General features: G+C 37.8%; 1 protein-coding gene across 3 annotated transcripts in view; it reads left to right on the top strand.

The window, feature by feature from the left end:
* Positions 1-14,421, top strand: part of ANKS1B (ankyrin repeat and sterile alpha motif domain containing 1B) — a 1,071,061-nt gene that overhangs the window by 125,651 nt on the left and 930,989 nt on the right. For all 3 annotated transcript variants that reach the window (XM_065937415.1, XM_065937407.1, XM_065937398.1), the window contains exon 2: positions 13,529-13,609. In XM_065937415.1, coding sequence (XP_065793487.1) covers positions 13,529-13,609 — 81 coding nt within the window. The remainder of the gene's footprint in view (positions 1-13,528; positions 13,610-14,421) is intronic.

The following is a 14,421-nucleotide window of genomic DNA, read 5'->3' as shown; positions in this document are numbered from 1 at the left end:
CCCAGGAGGTAGCCTCAGTCTGTATTCCTTTCAGTTCAGTTCAGTCTCACAGTCATGTCTGACTCTTTGTGACCTCGTGGACTGCAGCACACCAGGCCTCCCTGTCCATCACCAACTCCTGGAGCTTTCTCAAACTCATGTCCATCGAGTCGGTGATGCCATCCAACCATCTCATCTTTTGTCGTACCTTTCTCCTCCTAGCTTCAATCTTTCCTAATATCAGAGTCTTTCCCAGTGAGCCAGTTCTTTGCATGAGGTAGCCAAAGTATTGGAGCCTCAGCTTTAGCATCAGTCCTTCCAATGAATATTCAGGATTGATTTCCTTTACAATTAACTGGTTGGATCTCCTTGCAGTCCAAGGGACTCTCAAGAGTCTTCTCCAACACCACAGTTCAAAAGCATCAATTCTTTGGTGCTCAGCTTTCTTTATGATCCAACTCTCACATCCATACATGACTACTGGAAAAACCATAGCTTTGACTAGACGGACCTTTCTTGGCAAAGTAGTCTCTGCTTTTTAATACTGTGTCTAGTTTTGTCACAGCTTTTCTTCCAAGGAACAAGCGTCTTTTAATTTCATGGCTGCAGTCACCATCTGCAGTGATTTTGGAGTCCAAGAAAATAAACTGTCACTGTCCATTGTTTCAGGGCTTCCCTGGTAACTCAGTTGGTAAAGAATCCACCTGCAATGCAGGATTGCCTGCAATGCAGGAGACCCCAGTTCAGTTCCTGAGTTGGGAAGATCTGCTGGAGAAGGAATGGGCTGGAGAAGGGATGCACTGGAGAAGGGATAGGCTACCCACTCCAGTATTCTTGGGGTTCCCTTGTGGCTCAGCTGGTAGAGAATCCGCTTGCAATGCAGGAGACCTGGGTTTGATTCCTGGGTTGTGAAGATCTCCTGAAGAAGGGAAAGGCTACCCACTCCAGTATTCTGGCCTAAAGAATTGTTTCCCCATCTATTTGCCATGAAGTGATGACACCAGATGCCATGATCTCAGTTTTCTGAATGTTGAGTTTTAAGCCAGCCTTTTCACTCTCCTCTTTCTCTTTCATCAAGAGGCTCTTCAGTTCCTCTTTGCTCTTTGCCATAAGGGTGGTGTCATCTGGATATATGAGGTTATTTATATTTCTTCTGGCAATCTTGATTCCAGCTTGTGCTTCCTCCAGCCTAACATTTCACATGATATACTCTGCATATAAATTAAATAAGCAGGGTGGCAATATACAGCCTTGTCATACTCCTTTCCCGGTTTTGAACCAGTCTGTTCAAAATTCATGACTGAAGCAATTGAGCACATCCCCTATGTTGTGTGATAGAGTAGCCATTGTCCACCTGAGACTATCGAGCACTTGAAATATGGCTAGTTCTAATTGCAGTGTGCTATAATGTAAAATAGACACTGATTTTGAAAGCAGTGCAAAAAATGTAAAAATACATCAATAATTTTTACATCAGTTACATGTTGAAATGCTGTTTGGATATTGTCAGTTAACTAAAATAAACAAAAATTAATTTAATCTCTTTAGAAAAATCTTTTTAATGTGGCTACTAGAACATTTAAATTTACATGTATGGCTCACGTTATTCCAAATTCATTACACCCTTATGAGACACATTTAGCCCATGATAATAAAATTACATCATGACTATGGAGATGAGAACTTAACTTACAGCATGTGTACATGTCCAGTTCATCCAAAGGTGGGAGCAACTATTAAGATACAAATTGAAAATGAGGGCTTTGTTTTCATTGCCTGAAAATTTTCTGATATATAAGAAGACCATTCCTACATACCCTGACCATGCTTGAGGCATGCGGTGCACATTCCGTATGTTTTCATATCTGGAGCCTTGGGGTGATCTCAAGTGTTTAGAGTCAGGTAAGAATCAAGAAAAGCTATAAGTTTTATGTGCTCCGTGAGGATTTGTCCCATAGGTTGGTGGAAGGTATAATGATGATCAGTTTGTGGAGTAGCTGTGTTTAAGTCTTATTTTCTATACATGAGAATATTGGCCTGAGAAACTCAGACTTTATTTAGTTTATTTAGGCATAATGTTAAATATGTGAGAGTTTAGGGAACACAATATTCTCACTAATGAACATCCAGGTTATTTGAAACTTCTGTGGAAAACCTATTTTGTTTATATTTGTTCTGAAACATATTAATCCAATTTGAAATATTAGTACAAATAGTATAACAACAGAAATTAAATCTTTGGTAATTGGGGCTCTCTTATTGTCTCAGACCACTCATCGTGGGCACAAATTCTCACATACAGAATTGAAAACATAGATAAGTCTGTATCAGAGATGGAATTGAGTGTATATTAGACTAAGACCAAAGACCTGTAAATTTCCTTTTTGGGGGGAATAAATATGTAATAATATTAAAATAGGTAGCAAAATTTTAAATTAAGGTTTTAGTTGGGAGGTCTGGGTCTGGTTTAATCTTTCAAATGTGTGTAGATGGTCTATGGATATATGGATATATGTCTAAGGCGGTCAAATATATTTATATGTATGCTAAATTTCCATTCTAAACATCCTTGTTTAAAAAAAGATGTATCCACATTTATTCTGTTTAGGAAAGAAGATATGCACTGGATATATTTTCCCAAGGCTCCTATTATAAGTAATTCCTTTTTTAAAATAGTGAGAAACTGAGAAGTTATAGGTAAATGAAATCTACAGACCTTTAATCTTATTTTAGTTTTAAATATCAGTATCTTCCCCTACTAAATATTTATAAGGTCTAATAACATGCAGGAAATTTGAAAATAATTTAAGTTAATTTACAGTATTTTCTCATTTCTTTTCCATTCTTTGCCAAAGGTATTTCTGGGCAACATAGCACGCTAGTCAGCTTTAACTGAAACTTGACTTTCCCCAGGGGACACCAGTGCCCTTGCAGTTCTCTCTAAGGAAGATCTCTCATCATCCATGCATCTCACTCATGCATGTAGAAACCTCAGTCATTCTTTGGCTCTTATCCTGTTCATATGGGTACCACATCCACTAGGTTTTATTTTAGGCATATTGACATCTGCTTGAATTTCCTACCTCTTCTCTACCTCTGTACCTCCGCTAGTTCCAATTTTTTGTTTCTTCCCCAGATTGTTAAAACAGACTGCTAACTTGACTCCCTAAAACCAGTTTGTTCACTCTTGTCACCTTCTTGTGACAAGAGTTTTCCTATAACACTGACCCCACCCAGAAACATGCTTAGTATGTTTCTGATAACCTCTAGGACCAAGTTGCTGAGAATAGACTAAGCCATTTGGCATGTTGTAAGGCTCTTCACAATCTGGAGCAAACCTATCTTTTCTCCCTCATATTTTATTATTTAAAAAACTTTTTTCCATGAAAAATACTTGATAATTTTGACTATTCAAACAATTCAGAGGTGATTAATTATTTTTGCATGCATTTTTCTATGTTAATGTAAATATTTATCATCAGTATGATGGTAATGATAATAGTCTCTGTCTTATGTGGATGTAAATGAGTTAATGTAGGTAAAACATTTAGTGCATTGATTCACACAATATTACACAACTTGTTTTTTTTTTCATTTACTATGTTTTCAAGGTCAATATATATAGGTCAAACATTTGTTTTAACACTTGCATTAAAACAACAACAAAAAAACAGTTGCATAATCCACGGTATAGATGAATCTTGATTAATTTTTCCCTTTTTTATGAGCTATATCTTCTTTACTTTTAAAATTGTACATATTTTTGTGCCTGTAGTCTTCATATTAATACTCTTTTTCCATAGACATGTGGAGAAATTTGCAGGAAAACATTGTGAAGTGAAGTAATTATGTGATCTACTACCACCAACTATAAATAATACTAAAAAATCTGATTCTAGTGCCAGAATAGAGAAATTGGTTACTACAAGAGAACCCCTAAAATAGATCAGTACTACATATAGGCATACCTTCAAGATATTGTGAGCTTTGTTCCAGAGCACTGCAATAAAGCAAATATTGCAATAAAGCGAGTCACATGGATATTTCTGTTTCCCAGTGCATACAGAAGTTATGTTTATACCATGCTGTAGTCTGTTAAGTGTATAGTGCCATTATGTTAAAAAAAAGCTGTGGACATACCTTAATTAAAACATACTTTATTTTTAGTAATGATAACCATCATCTGAGCTTTTAGCAAGTTGTAATCTTTTGGCTGGTGTAATGTCTTGCCTTGATGTTGATAGCTGCTAACTGATCTGGGTGGTGGTTGCTGAGGGTTGGGGTGCCTGTGGCAATTTCATAAAATAACACAACAATGAAGTTTGCCCTATCTATTAATTCTTCCTTCTTTGAATGATTTCTTTGTAGCAGGGGGTGTTGTTTCAAAGCATTTTACACACATCAGAACCTCTTTCAATATAGAAGTCAATCCTCTCAAACCCTGTTGCTGCTTCATTAAGTTTTTGTGGTATTCTAAATTCTTTAAAGACTTTTAACATTCTTCAGAGTGCCTTCATCAGAATAGATTCTATCTCAAGAAACCACTTCTTTTGCTCATTCACAAGAACCAACTCCTTACACGTTCAAAGTCTATCATGAGATTGTAGCAATTTGGTCATCTCTTTGGGCTCCACTTTTCATTTTCTTGCTATTTCCGCCACATTTGCAGTTACTTCTTCCACTGAAGCATAAAGTATGAGGCCCTCAAAGACATTAGCTGCTTCCAAACTCCCATTAGTGTTGATATTTTTACTTCATCCCATCAATCACAAATGTCCTTAATGGCATCCAGAAGGGTAAATTGTTTTCAGAAAGTTTTCATTTGACTTTGTCCAGATCCATCAGAGGAATCATTATCTTTGGCAGCTACAGCGTTATAAAATGTATCTTAAATAATAAGACTTAAAAATTAAAATCACTCCTTGATCTGTGGGCTACAAAATGGATATTGTGTTGGCAGGTGTGAAAACAACATTAACCTTATTGTATATCTCCATCAGAGGTCTTGGGTGACCAGATATATTGTCATTGAGCAGTAACATTTGGAAAGGAGTATTTTTCCTGAGTAACAAGTGGGATTAAAATATTCAGTAAACCTTGTTGTAAACAAATGTGCTGTCATCCAGGCTTTCTTGTTCCATTTATAGAGCATAGAGTAGATTTAACATAATTATTAAGGGCCCTAGGATTTTCAGAATGATAAATTTATTTTGAATTAATTGATTTATTTTTTAAATTGACGTATAGTTGATCTACAATTGCCTTCAATTTTGAGTCACTAGCTGCATTAGCTCCTAAAAAGAGAGTCAGTCTGTCCTTTGAAGCTTTGAAGCCAGACTCCGACTTCTCTCTAGCTATGAAAGTTTTAAATGGCATTGTCTTCTAATGTAAGGCTGTTTTGTCTACATCGAAAACTCTTGTTTACTGTGTTTCCCTTGTGGCTCAGTGGGTAAAGAATCCGCCTGCAATGCGGGAGACCTGGGTTTTATCCCTAGGTTGGGAAGATCCCCTGGAGAAGGAAAAGGCTACCTACTCACTCCAATATTCTGGCCTGGAGAATTTCATGGACTGTATAGTCCATGGGGTTGCAAAGAGTTGGACACGACTGAGCTACTGTCACTCTCACTGTAGCCGTGTTATTTAGTTATCTTAACTATATCTTCTGGATAACTTGCTGCAGCTTCTACATTAGCACTTGCTTCATCTTGCACTTTTATGTGATGCGCTTATGTGATTCTTCCTTCAAACTGTAGTTTTCTGAGTGACAGTGCTGGCCTTGACTGTGGTTGTGAGTCCTAACAATGCCCAAGTTGTCATAGTTACCTTGGCCAGGGGGTATCAAGCAGTTGATGGTGCAGGAGGCATTGCTGACAATCTTGAGAGAGTTGACATACTTCTCATAGTTTATGCTCATCACAAACATGGGGGCATGTGGAATCCTCCTGGAGCAGGCCTCAAACCCATGTCCCCTTCATTAGCAGGTATGTTCTTAACTTCTGGACCACCAGGCAAGTCCTATTCTTGATCTTAAGGGGAATGCATTCAGTCTTTTATCAGTAAGATGATGTTAGCTATAACTTTTTTGTAGATGTCTTTTACCAGTTCAGTTCAGTTCAGTCACTCAGTCATGTCCAACTCTTTGTGACCCCATGAACAGCAGCATGCCAGGCTTCCCTGTCCATCACCAACTCCTGGAACTCACTCAAACTCATGTCCATTGAGTCAGTGATGCCATCCAAACATCTCATCCTCTGTCTTCCCCTTCTCCTCCCGCCTTCAATCTTTCCCGGCATCAGGGTCTTTTCCAAGGAGTCAGTTCTTTGCATCAGGTGGCCAAAGTATTGGAGTTTCAGCTTCAGCATCAGTCCTTCCAATGAATATGCTGAATTGATTTCCTTTAGGATTGACTGGTTGGATCTCCTTGCAGTCCAAGGGACTCTCAAGAGAATTCTCCAACACCACAGTTCAAAACTATCAATTCTTTGACACTCAGTTTTCTTTATAGTCCAACTCCCACATCCATACATGACTACTGGAAAATCATAGCTTTGACTAGGTGGACCTTGGTCAGCAAAGTAATGTCTCTGCTTTTTAATATGCTGTGTAGGTTGGTCATAACTTTTCTTCCAAGGAGGAAGCATCTTTTAATTTCATGGCTGCAGTCACCACCTGCAGTGATTTTGAAGCCCCCTAAACTACAGTCTCACTGTTTCCATTATTTCCCCATCTATTTGCCATGAAATGATAGGACGGGATGCCATGATCTTCCTTTTTTTGAATGTTGAGTTTTAAGCCAGCTGTTTCACTCTCCTCTTTCACTTTCATCAAGAGGCACTTTAGTTCTTCACTTTCTTCCATAAGGGTGATGTCATCCACACATTTGAGGTTATTGATATTTCTCCCGGCAGTGTTGATTCCAGCTTGTGCTTCATCCAGCCTGGCATTTCACATGATGTACTCTGCATATAAGTTAAATAAGCAGAGTTACAAAAATTAAAGATTTGCTGAGCATGGCCCTACTTATCAGAACAACATCCAGTTTTCCTCACAGTCAGTCTCTCATAACAGGAAGCTTCCAAAAGCCTCTTATCCTTATCCATCAGAGGGCAGACAGAATGTAAACCACAATCTCAGAAACCTAATCAAACTGATCACATGGACCACAGGCTTGTCTAACAGTGAAACTATGAGCCATGCCATGTAGGACCACCCAAGACAGATGGGTCATGCTGGAGATTTCTAACAAAACGTGGTCCACTGGAAAAGGGGATGGCAAACCACTTCAGTATACTTGCCTTGAGAACCACATGAATAGTATGAAAAGGCAAAAAGATGTCTTTTATAAATTGATTAAATTTCTTTCTATTCCAGTTTGCTAACAGTTTTCTTAGGAATTGATGTTGGAGTTTGGCAAATATTACTTCCATATCTGTTGAGATAATCAAGATTTTTCTTTTTTAGTTTGTTAATATAGTAATTTATGAATGTTAAATTTGCATTCCTGAAATAAACTCCATTTCATCATGGTGTAATATTCTTTTTATGTATTGTTGGATTTAACTTGCTAGAATTTTGCTGAAAATTCTTGCATCTATATTCATGAGAGATATATTGATCTGTAGTTCTTTTCTGTCATATGTTTTTGGTCTCATAGAACGCTGATCTCATAGAATGTTAGGCATTATTTGTGCCTCTTCAATATTTTGGAATGATTTTTGTAGAATTGATATTATTTCTTTTTTAAATACCTGGCGCAATTTCCCACTGAAGCCATTTAAACCTGCAGGTTTTTTTTTTTTGTTTGTTTGTTTTATGAGGAATATTTGTAATTACAAGTTCACATTTAGTTATTTTAATAGATGTAGGGCTATCAGGTTATATATTTTTTAAAAAGATTAGTTTGGTGGTTTTCAAGAAGCTTGCCCACTTCATCTAAGTTTTCTAATTTGTTGATACAATGTTACTAAAAATTATTCTCCTTCTGTTCCTGTCTTTAGAATATGTAGTGATACTACTTCTCTGCTCCTAATTTGATAATTTATATCTTCTATTTTTATGTTTACCTATAGGTTTTTAAATTTATAGCATATTTTGTAAAAAATCACTTTTTGATTTCTTGATTTTCTCTATTGTTAGCCTGTTTTTTTATTTCATTGTTTTCCTTTCTTCTGCTTACTTTGGGGTAATACACTCTAACTGTTTTTTAAAGTGGAAGCTGAGATCATCAATTTAGAACCTCTCTTTGATCAATTCAGTTCAATTCAGTTCAGTTCAGTCACTCAGTCATGTCCGACTCTTTGCGACCCCATGAACCGCGGCACGCCAGGCCTCCCTGTCCATCATCAGCTCCCAGAGTCCACGCAAACCCATGTCCATCAAGTCGGTGATGCCATCCAACCACCTCACCCTCTGTCATCCCCTTCTCCTCCTGCCCTTAATCTTTCCCAGCATCAGGGGCTTTTCAAATGAGTCAGCTCTTCGCATCAAGTGGCCAAAGTATTGGAGTTTCAGCTTTAGCATCAGTCTTTCCAATGAATATTCAGGACTGATTTCCTTTAGGATGGACTGGTTGGATCTCCTTGCAGTCCAAGGGACTCTCAAGAGTCCTCTCCAACACCACAGTCCCAAACCATCAATCTTCAGCGCTCAGCTCTTTTTTTATAGTCCAACTCTCACATCCATACATGACTACTGGAAAAACCACAGATTTGACTAGACGGACTTTGGTTGGCAAAGTAATGTTTCTGCTTTTTAATATGCTGTGTAGGTTGGTCATAACTCTTCTTCCAAGGAGGAAGCATCTTTTAATTTCATGGCTGCAGTCACCATCTGCAGTGATTTTGGAGCCCACAAAATAAAGTCTGTCACTGTTTCCATTGTTTCCCCATCTATTTGCCATGAATTGATGGCACCAGATGCCATGATCTTAGTTTTCTGAATGTTGAGCTTTAAGCCAACTTTTTCACTCTCTTCTTTCACTTTCATCAAGAGGCTCTTTAGTTCGTCTTCACTTTCCACCATAAGGGTGGTGTCATCTGCTTATCTGAGGTTACTGATAACTCTCCTGATAATCTTGATTCCAGCTTGTGCTTCATCCAGCCTGGCATTTTGCATAGCATACTCTGCATATAAGTTAAATAAGCAGGGTGTACTTCTTTGCTGATTTGGAACCAGTCTGTTGTTCCATGTCTGGTTCTAACTGTTGCTTCTTGGCCTGCATACAGATTTCTCAGGAGGCAGGTCAGGTGGTCTGGTATTCCCTTTTCTTTAAGAATTTTCCACAGTTTGTTGTGATCCACACAGTCAAAGGCTTTGGCATAGTCAGTAAAGCAGAAATAGATGTTTTTCTGGAACTCTCTTGCTTTTTCAATGATCCTGCAGATGTTGCAATTTGATCTCTGGTTCCCAGGAATTGAACAGGGATTTCCTGCCTTGCAGGCAGATTCTTTACCAATTGAGGAATCAGGGAAGCCCTATGTATCTCTATGTTTAAAGCTAATTTCTTGTAGTGAGCATACAGTTGGGTCTTACTTTCTTTAACCCAGTCTGATGATATTTTTTTAAACTGGGATGATTAAACAATTAATAGTTATTGTAATTGTTGATGTGGTTATTTTTGTCATTGATATGGTTAAATCTATCATCTAACAGTTTCGCTTGTATTTGTATCAAATCTTCCTTATTTCTTTCTTCTGCTTTTTTGTTCTTTTGCTTCTTGAATTATTATTATTATTATTATTATTTTTTGGATTTCACATTATTTTAAATGAGTACATTGCATTTGTTTTAACACTTGTTTTTACCTGTGGCTTATTTATTCATTAAAATAATCAATTATATGATTTATAATTTAGCATATATTTGTTAATAACTGTTGTATTCAATATTTAGAGAAAAATTATTGGAACAGGTGAATCTTGATCTAGGCTTTTGAAGAATGATAAGATATGCTTGGTTAGAAAATCTATCATAGGTTAGTAGAAGGGCATGAGTAAAGGCACAAAGGTGGAAATTAATAGGGCAAGATGGGTAAATTAGCAAGAGAAACAAAGGTATAAAAGTTTTAAGAACATAATAGGAGACTAAAAATGTTTCAAGGATTGATTTAGAAAAATAAAAGATTGTTAAAAGTCTAACAATCTTAATGAAATTGTAAAACATATGCATATTTTATAACTTTCATGGTTTAATTGTCACTGTTTTTATTCTTAGGAAGTAAGCTACCACTAAAGAAAATAAACCTCTGGATTGAAATGAAGTTAAGATAAAGATAAAGTTAAAATCTTACAATTGACTAGTTATATTTGGTCAGTAATTTCCTCAAGACCTTCTTTATTACCAAATAGTTTGATTCTTATCTCACTTTTTTTTTGGGGGGGGGACAGTTTCCTGTTTTAAATTGTATATTGCTTTCTCTTGGTTTTATTTACTCTTGGACAACTCACAGTGTTCTTCATGTAACTTTTTACCCATGCTGGACCCTAAAGTATTGTTATTTATCCATGGTTCTATTGTCGGTCCCATATTTTTCTTTCTTTCTTTTTTTCCTCACAATATACTTTCATATAGGTTCTCTGACCATTTCAGTAAGGGCTGGGAGGTTTTCAGATTTTGAGTTGTTTTGAACTTGGAACTATCTACCCAACTTAGGTTTGATTTCTTTTTTTTCATCTAGGGATTGATATTTTGGCTAATATCAACATTCGAGAGAAGGTTTCACCTTGCCTTCATATACAGATTTTCCTCTGAGGTATTTGAGCCTGATGACCTCTCTCCTAGGAGGTCACCATATTGATACTGAACTTAGTGTGGACACCCAACTGGTATAGTGCACCGCAGCCCAGAACTCCTGGGTTCAAGCAGTTCTCCAGCCTCAGCCTCCTGAGTAGCTGAGATGCATGCCACCATGCCCAGCTGATGGCCTCTCTTAGAGTCTGAAATCAAGCACTACCTTGGTTTTATCTTCTAACAGTTTTTGAACAAACATAGCAAATATAATAGATGCTAGTGCTATGTTCAACTACTGCCCTAAGTGCTTTATTTTTTTTCTCTTTTTTTTCTTTTTCATTTATTTTTATTAGTTGGAGGCTAATTACTTTACAATATTGTAGTGGTTTTTGCCATACATTGACATGAATCAGCCATGGATTTACATGTGTTCCCCATCCCGATCCCCCCTCCTGCTTCCCTCTCCCTCCCATCCCTCTGGGTCTTTCCGGTGCACCAGCCCTGAGCACTTGTCTCATGCCTCCAACCTGGGCTGGTGATCTGTTTCACCCTTGATAGTATACTTTTTTCAATGCTATTCTCTCAGAACATCCCACCCTCGCCTTCTCCCAGAGTCCCAAAGTCTGTTCTGTACATCTGTGTCTCTTTTTCTGTTTTGCATATAGGGTTATCATTACCATCTTTCTAAATTCCATATATATGCATTAGTATACTGTATTGGTCTTTATCTTTCTTGCTTACTTCACTCTGTATAATGAGCTCCAGTTTCATTAGTTTCTCATTAGAACTGATTCAAATGAATTCTTTTTAACAGCTGAGTAATATTCCATGGTGTATATGTACCACAGCTTTCTTATCCATTTGTCGGTGATGGGCATCTAGGTTGCTTCCATGTCCTGGAAATTATAAACAGTGCTGCGATGAACATTGGGGTGCATGTGTCTCTTTCAGATCTGGTTTCCTCGGTGTGTATGCCCAGAAGTGGTATTGCTGGGTCATATGGTAGTTCTATTTCCAGTTTTTTTTTTTTTTTTTTTAGAGATATTTCCAGTTTTTAAAAAAATCTCCACACTGTTCTCCATAGTGGCTGTACTAGTTTGTATTCCCACCAATGCCCTAAGTGCTTTATAAGTACTGATTCACTTGATCTTCACAACATTTTAAGGTAGTAGTACTATTATCATCTTCTCTATTTTGCAGACAAAGAATTAAATACTTCAGAGAGGTTAAATACTTTATCCAGGGCTACCCCCAGCAAGTAATGGAGCCAGGTTTTTGAAATAAGGTTGTCTAACTTAAGAACCATGCTTCTAACTAGATATTTCCGTAGTTTTCTGGAGATCCTTACTTTTACGTAAGTATGTCAGATACTTGAAATTCAATGTCTCCAAGCCTGAAGTCATTGTTTGCTTTCCATCTGCACTGTCTTCCTCCAGCAGATTTGCCTTCTTTTCATATCTTAGTTCATGTCATTTTCCTTTCAGTCATTTAGACATTTAATTTGAGTGATTCTGTGCTAACTATTATAGTTTCTCCTTCCTTCAGTTGATCCCTGTATCTTATTGGTTTGACTTTTTATAACTGTCGAATAAGAACATTCTACTCATTTTCATTGTCTCAACTTAGTTTGAGTTGTGACCTCTCGTTTGGAATATTTAGCCATTATTTTCTTCTCAGAGATGCTTGTGTGCTCTCTGACACCTTGATGATCTTACTGGTCTGTACTTGTTAGTTTATGTGTCTCTCTTCTCCGTTAGACTCTGCTCTTGTAAAGAAGGACCTTGAATTATGACTGTGTACTGTCAGTACTTAGCTTAATATGTGACATATAATTGGTACACAGTAAATATTTTGTGAATACATGAACTAGTTTGTCATTTGATGTTAGTTTTGATGGCTTTGATAACATCAGATAGTTTTTTGGGGAGATTTACTTTTGGAAAACTGTCTTTCCATGCCTATTTTTTTAAAATTATAGTTTCTATAATTGTAGTGATCAAGGATAAAGTGGATTCTTTCTTATATGTTTTCTTCAAAATATATTGTATAGCAAAATAAATTCAAAATTACTAGAACCTTTTTATGGTTTGTGATAATCAAATCTAATTCTATTTTCAAGGGTGAAATATGTTTTATATTCTCTTGGTAGCAATGAAACAGCAAGAAGTGTTTATATTCTTTCTGTATGCAAAAATATAACTTATGTAAACCACTGCCATCTCAGAATGAGTGTGTTGAAGGAGGAGGCAGATGAATTAAATGTTTCTTCTTGGTAAAAAATGTAACAGTTGAATGTTAATTGCATCCAATATTTAAGTAATGACCAATATTAAGTCACTCAATCGTGTCCGACTCTGCGACCCTGTGAACTGTAGCCCACCAGGCTCCTCCATCCATGGGATTCTGCAGGCAAGAATACTGGAGTGGGTTGCCATTTCCTTCTCCAGGGGATCTTCCCAACCCAGGGATTGAACCCAGGTCTGCCGCATTGCAGGCAGACACTTTAACCTCTGAACCACCCGGGAAGCCCTATGACCAAAAGTGACAGGGAATTTTGGGGTCCAAATTTAAAGTATACCGGGGGGTCTGCATTTGCTAATAATTTCTAATGGTAGCTATATTCACTAATAATTTCTCTGCATCAAATAAATGAATAAAGATATTGTTCTGAGGGGAGTGCAGGAAAGGTGGCAGTTGTTTTCTACATGGGTAAAATCCTCATATGAAACATGCTGCCGACTGTGAGACTAACAGGCTTCCTTCTGTTTTGCAAAGCACAGTTCTGCCCCCTGTTAACTGTGTGCCTGTGCTTTATTTGCAGCATCTGGCGAGGCCCCAACGTGAACTGCACAGACAGTTCGGGCTACACGGCTTTACACCATGCAGCCTTAAATGGACATAAGTAAGTGCCACTTATTTGGACTGGAATCTGTGTGTATTTAGTTACATGTGATGAAGTTAATGATGTCTGATGGTTCCTGTCTCAGGTTGCCGCGAGTCCCCTGAGCTTAGATGAATTTGGAGAAGCACCAGGTGTTCAACACTTGACATGTTGAAAGTGGTAGGAATGTTGCTGAGGATGAGTAGGCGCAGAGTGCAGATCAAGTCAAAGATCACCCAGGGAAAATGGAAGACGTGCCAGGACCATGTTAGTCATGTGTACATTTGGCATGGGAATGGGATAAACTAGGGGTTCCCAACCCCTGGACGACAGAGGGGTACTGGTCCATGGCCTGTTAGGAAGCAGGCTGCACAGCAGGAGGCTAGAGGCAGGAGAGTGAGCAAAGCTTGTCTGTATTTACAAACTCTCCCCATCACTCGCATTAATGCCTAAACTCTGCCTCCTGTTAGGTCGGTGACATTCATTAGATTCTTAGGAGCGTAAACCCTATTGTGAACTGTGCATGTGAGGGATCTAGGTTGCATGCTTCTTGTGAAAATCATCCCCAAACCACCCTTCTCACCACTCCCTGGGTCCGTGGAAAAATTGTCTTTTACAAAACCAGTCCCTGGTGCCAAAAAGATTAGGGACTGATGGGATAAACCACTTAATGATGCCTCCCTACTGTCCGGGGTGTCTTCACAAATTATACGGTTATTCACTAAGAATGAACTCTTTTAGTAGAGTCTTGCTCTTATAAGCCATGGCCACTTCCACAAACCTCTTTGAAATCCTCAAACTAAGCTAAAATGCTTTCTCTTTGTCGTTCATGG

This window comes from Muntiacus reevesi, chromosome 1 (genome assembly GCF_963930625.1).
Source record: "Muntiacus reevesi chromosome 1, mMunRee1.1, whole genome shotgun sequence".
In the NCBI taxonomy this organism is placed as follows: domain Eukaryota; kingdom Metazoa; phylum Chordata; class Mammalia; order Artiodactyla; family Cervidae; genus Muntiacus; species Muntiacus reevesi.
Note: the sequence above shows the minus strand (reverse complement) of the source record. Positions and strands in the feature narration are given on the sequence as shown.